This window comes from Bacillus rossius, chromosome 2, assembly GCF_032445375.1.
Source record: "Bacillus rossius redtenbacheri isolate Brsri chromosome 2, Brsri_v3, whole genome shotgun sequence".
In the NCBI taxonomy this organism is placed as follows: Eukaryota; Metazoa; Arthropoda; class Insecta; order Phasmatodea; family Bacillidae; genus Bacillus; species Bacillus rossius.
The window spans coordinates 74848976-74862946 of record NC_086331.1 but is presented as its reverse complement, the minus strand read 5'-3'; the positions used below and the strand labels follow the sequence as shown (position 1 = coordinate 74862946).

Sequence of the window (13971 nt, the reverse complement as noted above, 5' to 3'; positions counted from 1 at the left end):
ATACACGCAATCGGAAGCACAATCGGAAGCACATTCGTCAAAGAGGTGCACAATCAGAAGCACAATCAACGAAAAGGAAGCACAATCGGAAGCACAATCATAGAAAAGGATGGCGGGGCGTAATGGAATTTGCAACTTTGAAGACGTAATCCAAGAAGGTGGCCATAACATCCTAATTGACAAGGTACGGCTTAGAGCACTGTGGAATTTAAGTAGTTTTTAGGAATTTCGAAGTCGATGGCATTTTTAAGGACAAAAACAGGAAATTTTCCTTCGAAACGGGATTTTTTTCTGAGAAAATAGGACATTTTTAGGAATTTTGAGTCAATATGAGTCAATTTTAAAGGTTATGGTCATACAATATGGCCGTCGTGACGTCAGAGAGGTCGGTCACTGACACCATCCTCAATCTTCACCCGTGAACACAGGCGTCGGACCGGCCAATATATACTACTGATGATAATTATAAAATGTAGATATAATTTGGCAGTTTGTAATGCCACTATTATATAATGAGGGTGTTTGCTGGAGAAGTTTGATTTTACTGTCCATCTGATACTCTGTGTGTGCAGTAAACTTGGGTATACTTCTGTCCTCACAATTTTAAAGCAATTTCTATATTGCGTATTTTATACAAACATTTTCAACAGATTTGTGTGCTGGGCTGGACACACAGTTACATGCAGGAAAATCCAGTAAATGGAGTGCAGGCTTAATGTCTCTTGTTGTAGCTGATTACTCGTGTACCTAATAATATTAATATCACTATTTGCAATAACTATAACAAGCACCTGTTAACAATGTATTAATATTTGTATATAATATTCTGCAAAGCCCAGTAACTGTTTCAAAGGAAACAGATTTCGAACTCTCCTTGTACTGTAAGATGCAAACTGAACTGAAATCGTCATTGGGACACAATCCTGACATCTTCTTATGTGTTATTCACCATGTGTTAATGTTAAGTAATTTTTCACTGTTGTCACAAGTCCAAACTCATGAAACTCATTAACCATTACACAATTAAGTTCTAACAATATTCGATTAATCATATGTAAAATAGTTTTATTTAAAATTTTTACATTATCTGATTTTTTTCTCATTTGCTTTCGTGAAAGCACCTCAAATTCACCGAAATTACTTGGATATGTGTGTATACACATTAGAATTTGGTATTGCTGTGCAAAGCTCAGAGTTTGGCCTGTATGGCCCGGCTTTTTATGGTTTGTATGTATGCGTTTCATATTTTTAATGTGATTGTTAACTGTGGTGACTGCTTGATGTCAAGAATACGATATTACATTTGTAAATACTTTAAAACATATATTTTTTAAGAAATCTTACATTTCAGATGTTAAGCTTGCTTACTCCTGAACATTTATGCAAACCAAAATACCTTAGTCCCAATATTTTTTTTTTCAAATGTCAAATTAATTAGTTTACCATTCTGGACAGCCACCCTGATTAACAACTCTTGTATTTGTTGCATGGTGATTGGACTGTAAATGAGGGTTTGTGGCTCATTACTGAGCTTGAACATTGGAGGAACATTCAGCGAAAACTCGCGTATGGTGCTGTTTGTTTTCCCATTAATGAAACAGTGACCATTAATATTCGCTGTAATTAAAATAATGTATATCGGGAAAATATTTACCAGCTGACTTGAATTGCGAATTTGGTTTGCTTCATAAATTTTTTGTTCAAAACCTAGCATTGGGGCCAGGGTGTGGCTGCCACTAAAATCAATCTATGCATTGCTTTGCAGAGTACAGTGTTTGAATTACTTTCAAAGAGAATGTCACATTTTCAGGTAGGTGTTGTTTAAAATACATTTCAATGTCCAGAAATCGAGGCCTCTTCAATCTTTAAAATGTATCTGAAGAATTGGTTGCTCTGGTCCACGTTCGGGATATAATATTGTAAATGGTAAAATCAATAAGGGCTAGCTGCCATGACCCATCACTTACATCTATCAGAGGCAAATGCATCGAACAAAGTTCTGAAAGGTTTCCAGTAAGTATTAGTATGAAAGATATATCCAGGTTAGTTTCCAACAAAGTGTATACTTCAGGATATGTTGCGAGGCACTATGGATTTTTTTCTTCAAATTGGTAGTAAGATCAAGACTGTGCGGTCTTTGTTAAGGCTTGTGCTTCTTATACAGAGACAAGCAACTTTATGCACAATTGGCCACAGTTCTATGAATTTAACTTTTTCTCTCTGTCATAATTTTATTTTATTTTACTTTTGTGTAGAGAGTATTGCAATTATAAAGGAGGTGGCAGGTCCCAAAACTATGGATATATTATGTTGCATTCAGCTTTGACTGTGTGCTGTCCAGTGTGTTCCAGGTCTGGTAAATATATCTAAATTACTAATACTGCACTCATTATGGTATGGTATGTTATAGATAATTTAGCTTTCATAAACACATTTCTAAACTGAGGAATATATTTTCTTTAGTTGCTAACTTAATATCAGTGGTGGTCAGAGGGCGGGCTTACAGGATATTCAATATCTTCGCTTCCATTTTCTACCACTTCTCCTTCTTATACACTTGGCCACTCAGACCGTTTCACAGTCTTAGCTATGCCAGCAGCTCCACTAATTAAACTCCATACCGCTGCCAGCGTCGGTAAGATGAAGGGCATTGGTCGACCTTTTTGCAGGTTTTTTTGCTGATTTATATCTGAAACTGGCACCTATCTTATGTTTAACTATTTTTATTTTATTGACACTCCAAACTACGATGTTTTCACCAGATTTTGTTCTTGTATTCATTGCTATTTGTGCTGCCTTGTGCGCTAATATACCACTGGCTAAACGTCTATCACTTAGATTATCACTTTGAGAATAGCTGATATCATTGAGTTGATATGCCTCATCAAGAGAATTCATACTCTAATCGCTACTTGCTAGTTGTTTAGCTAGTTTCGATTCCGGACTGCAGAAATTATTTCTTGGCATGTGAAACTCTAATTATAATTTATTAATAATGTTAATAATTAACTCTGCTCCTAATTTCTCCTTCTTACACGCATAACACGTAACAGCATATTAATGTTTCTTACTCTACTCAAAACTTAAATGATGCTGCAAAGGCGGTCAACGATGAGGGAAAAAGCGTGAATGCCGCCGCAAAAGAATTCGGTATGAAACAGATGACTTTGACCAGATTTTTGAAGAAATTAAACGAAGGTGGTGATTCATCCATGGGTTATGCAACACCGAGGCAAGTATTTTCTCCCACGCAAGAGGACTCTTTAAAGAAAAACTTGTTACAATTGCAACAGTGACAACGACGATTAAGTTTCCTATATCTCATTTATATGTTATTTTATATATTAATATTTTCTTATTAAGATAAGCTTTATTGATAATTATATAAATATTCAAGTCTGAATTTGATCAGAAAGACTGAAACTAATTCCAAAGTTAAGCTTAAGATACGTTGATATTTTTTTGATTCAATTTTCAGTTTATTATTCAAAGAAAATTACTTTTAATTTAGTTGTTTTGTCACTAAAAGACTATAAATAAAAGTTGATTATCAAACAGAAATATTATTTCATGTCTAGTAAACATTCAATCCATCATTTGGCTAGACTTCTAAGTGCTCAATTTGCCCCATATACTTGCTCAACTTACCTCACCTATGGGGTACGTTGAGCATACTTGACTTTCTGCATTTAAACAGCTGTTGCTCTTAAATTCGACTTGTAAGAAATAAATTACTATGGACACTTTTGCAAACGGATAAATTCGTAATTCTTCAGTATGCATAACAAGCCAGTAATACTTATCGTTGAGGCGCTATAACTGCTCAAGTGAAAAAGTGCTCAACTAGCCCCGCCCTACCCTACTAATGAGTTTCCTGGGGGAACCAAATGGTATTCACTATGAGACTTTGTATTTGTATTCAAAAACATTGCTACAGCCAAAGTATGAATGCTTGGCTGCAGCTCTCAGAGCTGTGAAATGCTTAGAATGCTTTCCATTACAGAAAATTCACACGTGGTGCCTACTAGCAAAGCCAGGAGTAATTCGGTGATTATGTGTGAAAAACAAGGCACTGTATAACGTTATTTTTCTATGGGCCGACATACAAATATCGATAGCTTTTACCTAGGTCAATCATTGAGCAGAATAGCTAAACATCTTCTTCGAGATAATTTAAACAAATAGTGCTTTATAGCATGGATTTACTTAATTTACATCATGCTTACGATGATCATATCAAAAGTTACATTGGATTTCAAGAATTCAAAGATATGTGTTCATTATGTTGGGAAGATCAGCAGCGATTTCTCATTATCGTAAAGGATTGTCCTTTACAAAAATTCAGGTACTTTTGAGGTTTCGATCATTTCATTGTTGTGAATCACTGAAGGATGAACTACATGTCAAAATTCACGTGTGGTCCTCTGATACATCAGCATGACTTGTGTAAAACATGCTATATTTATGGGAATTGTGACTTAAGTATAATGATTTTAAAATATCTGGGCAGTCCTTGGGATTCTGGGGATGATGCAAGTAAACATTATGTCGACTCACTCAGTCTTGGGAGCTTCCACCAAGGCAGTGTGTGTTGTCAGATGAGGTGATGCATCAGTTTATAGAGCTTAATGTAACATTAAATATCATAAGAGATGTGCAGGTTGGACTTCTCGAGTTTGTACAAAATGTGGAAGCGAAGGAACAGCGGTCAATGAATAAACTTTTATGCTCTAATTTTGGGCCTGCTGACAAAGTTGGGTGATATTAATACTTCGTTCCTGGAGAAGAAGCTTTATTTATTTAAGGATTTGATCGTAGAAAAAGTAAAAGTTGCATTAAACAGTAACTTGGCAGAGGTGTTACAGATACTATCCTCTATTAGCACCGATATCGCACAGCAGGATTCTCAGTTGGCTTAAACTATTGGTATTGTAAATAGTGGTCTTGATGGATTGATTTCTGTCAGTGTGTTGACCATGCAGCCTAATGCTAGGAAACATACACCTCCAAAACCACCATCTACAATGCCGAATCCACCACCACCCTCTACTTCTAGATCCTTCGGCCATCGAAACTAACAAACTTTCAGTACCTATATCTCAGTATGTATTGTGGACATTGTATAAAAAAGGCTTTATGATACAAGGTGAATTTCAGTTATGTCTGCCATGGTGAATGAATGCATTATACCATGTTATACATCCCAAATACATATATTGGCAAAGCAATCGCGAATGGAGGATGAGGCAATTAATAAACATATATGCCAGTCTGTTATTTCACGTTTGGATATGCTTGGAGCAGCTTCATTGGTCATGAAGCCTATCGCGAGTAGTGTTAACGAACATGTCTGAATAAAGAGCCCTCGGAATCTGCTACTTTGAACCTGAATTTAGAAACGGCTGACAGTGATGATTCACTGATACTGGGTGCAAGTTCTACTAAGCATCGTGGTGTTCCACATGAAGGTGATCCTTAAGACGAAGTGCATTCTAATTTAAAGAGCTACAGCCTTTTCCAAGGGGATGGGACCAATGGTCTCTATAAGCACAACAACCATTAGTTTCTAGGGGATGCAAGGTTATTTTTACATAATGAAAATATAATCTGCATCAAAAATTAATTAATACAACCTGCCCCTGGATTATTATAATTGTTGTACCATCGATAACAGCATACATACTCAAAGTCAACCTTAAAATAATAAGCGCATCTACTCAAAACTACAAATTCTTATTTTAAAAAGAATAATATTATGATGAATCTCTATAAACGCTTCTCACATGCAAAATTCGCTATTACTGAGAGATTGTTTCCACATATTGACTCACAGCAACAAGAGTGGATCGTTACAAAAGAACGTTGGATTTGCAATACATCAATTGGGATAACCCAAATGAAATGATTGCTCGACTCAGGTTACTAATATCATCGCGAGCTGCCGGCCATACTGGACACAGCAGCAACATCTTATCGATCCTTGAAGATTTAGGAATGAGGATACATTGCAAAATAGCAGCGCTCAGCTCAGGATTGCTAATGAACTGCATCTCGGGTTTTGTAGAAAATTTCCTCGTAGAAAATTGTTAACTTTTGGCCTCCATGATCTGCTACAGATTGACTTAGTGAAATGCTATCATACAGTAAAGTGAACAATGGTTTCAAGTATATCCTGCCGGGTATAGATGTGTACAGCAAATGAGCATATGCAGTTCCAGTTAAACAAAAGACAAAATTGCTAGTCAGCGCAACCATGAAATGTAATCTGAAAGAGGCAGGGTAATTTAAAATTATTAAAAATGATGCAGGAGCATAATTTTATAATAAGACATTTAAAGCATCAGTTCATATGTATGCTTTCAATCACTACTTTAGCAAAAGTGAGGTTAAATTCTCTGTTTTGTATCGATTTCATAGTTTGCCAAAGCATTTGCTTTATTGTGAATTTCAAGCTGAAGGAAGTTATAAGTGGCTTAAACGTATGCCGAAAGTTCTATGTGTCTACAAAATAGGTTCCACTGCAGAATTTGTATGGCTTCGAACAAATAAGGATAATTCTTTGCTACAAACTGTTTACAAATTAGTCATTTAAATTGATTTTATAAGACCTTAATCTTGTGTAGGATACCATGTTGGTATTTCAAAACACAAGGCAATATTCGATAAAGGGATTATAGAGCATTGGACTCATGAGGTATTTAAGATAATCTGTATTAAGTTCATTTATTCATCGAAAGTGTGGTGTACATATGTTTCTTCGTGTCTTGGAAAGGTTCTCCTGTTTTGGCAAAGACATGGATTAAATCCAGGGATTTTTAACGATGATGCAACCCATTCTAAATTAGTGCAGGTGTAAAAGTAACGAAAAAAAGTGTAGGCCTACCCGTATGTATTCGTTACTATAACAATATTAGTACTCGTTACTATCGTATCGTTACGTTACTCGTTACTTCTGATACCAGATAGTATGCAATGTTATGATAAAGCAACGAATCGAGTCATATTGCGTACGCGTGTAGTATGACGTCGTGGCGTCGCAACATTCGTAATTTGTAGAAAACATACTTATACATTACATACCAAACTGCGTAAGGTGCATTTTTTCTCTTTTCCGTATTATTAACCAGACTTGTGTTTAAGTCATTCTAAATTTAATTTTATTTAATAGATAAAGTGTAGAACTAGTGAACTGTTCCATACTACGAAAAATGCGAGTAACGAAATGCATTCGTGTGTAACGTTTCGAGACTCGGTACTAGATTGCGCACCCGTTACTCAGTACCGAAAACATACGGTTTGCTACAGCTCTATAAATTATTGTAATTCTATCCGACAATTGTAAAGCTATCTGCAAGATATTATGTTCTGGTTTGCATGCTGATGAGTACTGTGTTGTGACACACCAGAAATAGAATGAACACAGCTTTCTCCCTCCTGGCGGCAAATGCTGCTGCCGGCAGCGTTGTGCAAGGGCGCTAGCGCGGCATTGTGAACAGTTGACGCGGTGTTTTGCCAGTACAGAGTCTATAAAAAGAAACAGTTTTATACTTAAAATTCAAACCAGCTGCCCGCCACATGGGAACTTCCACAACAGGCCATCGAATCGTTGCGGGCCAGTCTAATGCATCAACCGAGGAAAAATGAATCAAACACTATAAGAATAAAATAAAAATTATAAAGGAATGGATTTTGCCCACATAATTTCAGGAACAAGATTTATAATTTTTACAGCTTACACACACAAGAGAGCCTTCCACCATTTTGGGAAGAAGAGATTGTTTACACAACAATTTTAGAATATATTTTTGTGTACATTTATTAGTAATAACTGAAGGTGATAGCTAAGTTACTTAATATTCCAGTATTTATCCTCATAAGAATAATTTATTCAAATTAATTTTTTTATTTTAATTAATAATTTCCAATGCTATGTCTATAACTGAGAACAAACACTCTCCTTTCTTATAACATCATGAAAAATTATCGAACAAAATTTTAACAAGTATTTAATAAACACAATAAGCCAGACCTAGCATTTTACCTATACACACATGTATTTCAATAGACCATTTTTTTTTATAATAATGTATGACTGTCAGGACTGTCACATAATAGCTACCACTACACACTTGTATGCCTGTCTTTATTTTATTTATTACTATAGGAACATTAATAAACAAAGATTGGCTAGTACTATAGGCATATGCGTGTTTAATCAGGACGGAACTATGATTAATGAGATATACTTATTTATTTCTAAATTTTATCTACAAATAAAACTATCACTTTAGGACATTATGCTACATTTATTTTGTAACCACCTCCTCCTAGCTCTGGTAACCGGAGCTCCAGCTTCACCTAGACAAGAAGGTTGTATATAAAAAGGGACTAGAATATGTATGTTAGTGTTAAGTATCTTACTCAGCAAGGTTGACAAGGTTCTCAGGATTGACAATTTATTATTATTTAAAAAATGATTCTGTGTACAGAGTTGAAAACATTCCATCATTTATTTTCTCTCTTTGGTAAAATTCATCAAATTGCCTTGGAATAAACACCTCTGGGTTTTAAATACAATTTATTAGAGGCATGTGTTCTCCGCTACGTCACAATACACTCAATTACACCATGTACAGTGTACTATTACCAAACAATGCCTGCTGCAATAAATATATTCCCCCAAAAATAATCAGCTCATCCAATTGAATCATATCACTTCAAGAATCAACCCCATTTTTTTCAAATTAACAAGATTTGCCATTGTCCTAATGTATGAAGCAGCACATAGACTCACAAAGATGTCATTATAAGTTTCTATTCAATGTTCCACAGTCTTTTAGATGTATAATGCAAAAATATATTTACAAATACTACTAAGTACAGTGATCCATGGCATATCTTCGCATAAGAACATACGATAATTAGCTATGTTTTAAAAATAGTATAACCCACCAAAAACATTCTGTAAAAAAATTAGCCAAGTCTCGATGGAGCTGCTTGTTTATCTCTAAAAAGTAATGAAATCTAGACAAAGTCGTGCCAAGTCTAAAGTTCCTTACTGCGATTTCTTTATTACTATAGTTAATGTTGTGTGACTTGGCCATTGAACATTCTTTATACGTTAGTGGGTACAAGTTAATTTTGTTTACACGTAATGTTATATCTGTTTGTTAAGCGAGATAATGGCCCATACTGGTATTGGTAATTGGACGCTCGTGTCTCATTTTAGGCTGTTGTTGATAGTGCAACACATGCATTCAGCATTGATAATGCTGACTTCTGCTCTCTTCTTTTTGGAGCGTCAAATCGACCACCGATCTAACATAAAATAGACGTACAGACGGACTTCTATAAATGTTTATAAGTCTGTCTGTACTGGAAATAATTTTTATACTGTTTGTTTCAGGCTCGCCTACACATAATTATTATTGAAATACGCAGCTTTATCAAGCCTTCAATTGACTGGTTATTGAATCAATGTTTTCCAAGTGGCAATTTTCCATCGTCAATGGGTAGCGGTTCTGGCGACAGATTGGTGCAATTGTGTCATGGAGCACCTGGTTTTGTACCCTTGTGTACCCTTGAACGGCCAAGTCACACAACATTAACTATAATAATAAAGAAATCGCAGTAAGGAACCTTAGACTTGGCACGACTTTGTCTATATTTCATTACTTTTTAGAGATAAACAAGCAGCTCCATCGAAACTTGGCTAATTTTTTTACAGAATGTTTTTGGTGGGATTTTACTTATTTTTGTAGAAACGTGGGCATATTGATTTATTTTATTAGATTTTCTTATTTGACATTTTTTTTTTCTTTTTAAAAGAATTTTTTTATTATTACAAATATTTCTTTTCTTTTTTTCCGGTTCTGATTCTCGTACAGTAGCAACAGTTTTTCGTATTGCCCATTCGCGTTCATTATTTATTCTTTTAGACGGTTTAGACGGTTTAATTTCTGAAAGATCGGCGCGGTATTTACGCCTAGTGGGCGCTTAAGTAACTACCGGTAAAACGTAAACACTTTTTTTTGGCCAGTATCGCCAAAGGAACCTCTTAGTATACCGTTATCATACACTTCAAAAGTGAAGGTAAAGATTTTTCCAGCAGCCATAAGCTCAGAAGCTGAGCCGTAGGTAGTGGGTTTCATCATATCGTTCGTGTAGGATTGCGCGCTCGTGTATACGTCACCATCAGCATCACACGTGTACACTTGCATTTCGTCCCAATGTTCAGCAACGTATGCAACTATAGCAGATATGATACTGCAAGTTGAGTCAGTTCTACCATACACCAAGAAAGATATTGAATGGAAGAGACAAGACCCGTCTTTGGGCATATCAACTACTTGGTAGCCACTAAGTTCATCGTCGTCTTTTAATATTATCGACATTTTTTTACGATATTATCTTGCGAAATCAAACACAAATAAACTCAACGACCTATAGTATATGGACAACAAATCAGAAATACAGATAATATTTAGACTAAAACAATAATAACCTATATCTTTAAGACTTCTATTCGTCTTAATAAAAAAACTCAAAGATAATATTATACTCAGCCTACTCAATCTATACAAACTATAAACAAAACGTTAACTCTTAATTATTAGACAAGTGTCAATATAATTAATTATCAATGAACTTTGTACCAAAGGTTTTACCTACCTAGTACTGAAATACAGCAATATTAATGATATTTTTAAACGAAACCAAGTAATATCTACCTAAATAAACTAAACCTAGAATACTAGAAAAGTACTTACTTATAAACACGAACGCGATTCGAAGTACTGCCTAACTGTAAATTAAACCTAGAAAACTAAGAGTACTAAATAACTAACAATTAAATAAAGTATTCAATTAAAAGTACTTTTAAATCTAATAATTAAGTAATAATTAGTAATCCGTCACTAATTATAAATTTCCTAACCTATTCAAATCTTCAAATTGTTATAATAACAACATGCTAATTAGCCTTAGCAAACCTCACGAAATAATAAGCGAAAGCAAAGAAATGCAAATAATCCCTCCTAATCCCTATCAAACGTTTTCAAGCGCAGTAGAATAATGTCGTAAACGACTGTAACGCGGCCGGTTGCCACTTCGCCATATAAGGTTATCGGAAAAACAAACGTAAGCGCGTTTTAAATTACAGTCAGTGCCATCTAGCGACGTGTGCGGGTATCACCGCCACTCTTAGTCAAATGAATTATATTTTGAACAAATTTTGAGCGAAATTAATTAATATTTTAGTGTAATTTGTTTATTTAATTTGTGTAATGTTCGAGTAGAATAAAGTTAACCGTTCGACAATTTCTTCTTGTAAACTTGTAAGTATTAGTATAAAAGCCAGTCTAGTCTTATCCAGAGTTTTCCTTTAATTTTATTTATATGCGTATTAAAAGCAGAAGGGAAGGCATTCGCCCAGCAGTGGGAAGCAATAGGCTAGATTAAATTAGAAGATGTGTCCCACTACGCTGGATCTTTGCAATGACAATCGATGTTTTTATGTACCAATAGTAGAAGGGGGCATTACCATATCTCTAATACAGCTGAGACAAGCTGAAGGTTCTTCATCAGATACTTCAGACCTTCGATTTTTGACTTTAAATGAAGAGGCAAACAAAGTTCAATATTTTTTGTAAAGGAGGTATGTCGATCTTTAATAGTTTGGTTAGGCTCCTGTGTTTTCAAATAAGGGTCACCAGGTACTCCAGATCTTCGATTATCCTAGTTTTTATAGTTTTCCCTTTATGTGGCCATTAAACCCTAACTCTGTACCAAATTTCAGCTCTCTGAATTTATGGGAAGTACTAGTTCTATTCTGATGATCATGAGTGAGTGAGTGAGTGTCATAAATGCGAAACTTTGCTTTCGCTTAACTTCGGAACTAAATGACCTACAGACTTGAAATATCATTTTAAGTATGTGATTTTATATCTTACTGGATGACGAAAATTTCTGCGTTCTGGTCTTATCCAGAGGTTTTCAAATAAGGGCCTGAAAATGCGGCGAAATGGTTCCAGTAAAGGATGGTACGGCAGTGTTTGCTTCGCGCTCGACTAGGCGGGGGCACTGCCGTGCCCCCCGATTAATACCTATAAATAATTAAGATTATATATATTTAGTATAAAGATCACAGGAGATAAATATAATTTTTTATCGTAATATGTACAAAATATACCATTTGCATAACCACATTTCCAAACCATAAAATCCCTAGCGTTAGGGATTGGTCCACTAACTTTCAAAAAATCATATGCAAAGTATAAAAATTGGGTTACATATATAATCACCCACTTGGATTTCTTACCAATAAAATATCACTTTTATTTACTCTGTATTTGATAGGATACTATAAAAATTAATAGTTTCACTTATGAAGATTGAATAACTTCCGGCATATATTGATGATTGTATTACACAATCCCTCTATTAAAAATTATAACTTATATTTTTCTCTGTAAATACTTCTATAAAACACAAGTATAACATACCATTTTCTATCTTAAATAAAAATATGAAATGGTTCTCTTAGAGAAATAATTTTCACCAAATTAATAACAATTTATTTTATGCAGACATTATTGTGGTGCCCTTCACCGACAGTAACGCTGGCCAAAACTCAGCAATTTGCCAGCAAACATTTTCTTACGATTCCACTTGCAAAAGTACTGTCTTCGACTTAAACTATCCCAGAAGCAGAAAGAAAGTAGCAAGAAATTCAAAAAATACAGAATCAGACGACGAATGACACCACAAGACCATCTATAGGAGAAATCTCTCATCCCACCTGCTGGCTCAGCTCATTCACGGCAAACAGACCAGCTGCGACCCGGTCCCATAGCCCAGGTTCATTTGATCAGCAAACTCCAACACTGCCACGAAATGAACGCCACTGCGTGTGGTAAATTATTGTCCAAGCTGCTTCATAAACACAGCGAAGTGAAGATGTTCGCCAAAAGGACAACTCTCCATCAGTGATCTACTGCCTCATGTTGTAGTATAGTCCACGAGAGGCAAACCATGCTCTTGTGTTCTAGTACATAGGAAAGCACCACGTCCCCCCTTTTGACAGAACGATCCTCTAAACCAATCCTCGTCTAATTCCGCTGCATCAATAATGCGTATAAATCCGTAGCAGCAGAACGTAATAACAACTAGAAAAAGTATCTAGTAATTCCTCTAGCAAGGGCCATTATGATCTTTATTTCCATCCTGCGTAGCGAACATAGTGGTGACACTCAAATCCAAAAATTTTATCCATCTTCTGCATAGTGTACATCGCATGCAGCAACACCATTATCAAACACGGTTCCACCCACACTCGTTATATATTTATCCAGGCTTATTCCTTCTACTTCAGAAAAGTTCAAGAACAAACATTCATGAGCATAAACCATAATTAACAATTCTCAAAAAGTCAACAGAATAAATAAATACAGCTAAAAAAATACTACCAACTTTGGGCTCCCACTATGGAAAACCAGAGCATCAACTACACCTGCTCAAAGAACAAAACGTTCTGCTACAGCCCTCGACCCCTGGCATTACCTGAGCAGCGGCCCAGCGCAACAACCACGCGGCAAACACCAGCTCCTGCTGCGCTCGGATGCCTGCAGGGAGAACTACCGCAACCCACCGGGTGCGATCGCGCAAGAGAACTTCATGCCAGGTGCAAGGAAAACAAAGAGTGACTAGCACCAGCAATGCCGCAATTTTAGTAAAGATACTATGCTTCTTACAACCCTGCTCACTTATAAGCATATATACTACAATATCTAATACTATGCTTATATAATTTAAAATAGATATGAATATATATGTGTAACACTAAGCATATTCATAAGGATGTTAACAAGGAAATCTATTATGCATGCTTCTCATACATGTAAGAACATATCCTTTGCCATTTTATGCTTACATCTCTCCATCCAAGAAGGCATCCCTTTCAATGTATGATCA

At 35.6% G+C, this 13971-nt stretch overlaps 1 protein-coding gene across 1 annotated transcript in view; it reads left to right on the top strand.

Moving 5' to 3' along the window:
• Nucleotides 1-13707, top strand: part of LOC134528907 (protein sidekick-2-like) — a 495973-nt gene extending 482266 nt beyond the window's left edge. Inside the window, exon 8 of the mRNA XM_063362572.1 lies at nucleotides 13629-13707. Within this exon, the coding sequence (XP_063218642.1) occupies nucleotides 13629-13707 (79 nt within the window). The remainder of the gene's footprint in view (nucleotides 1-13628) is intronic.
• The last annotated feature ends 264 nt before the right edge of the window (nucleotides 13708-13971 follow it).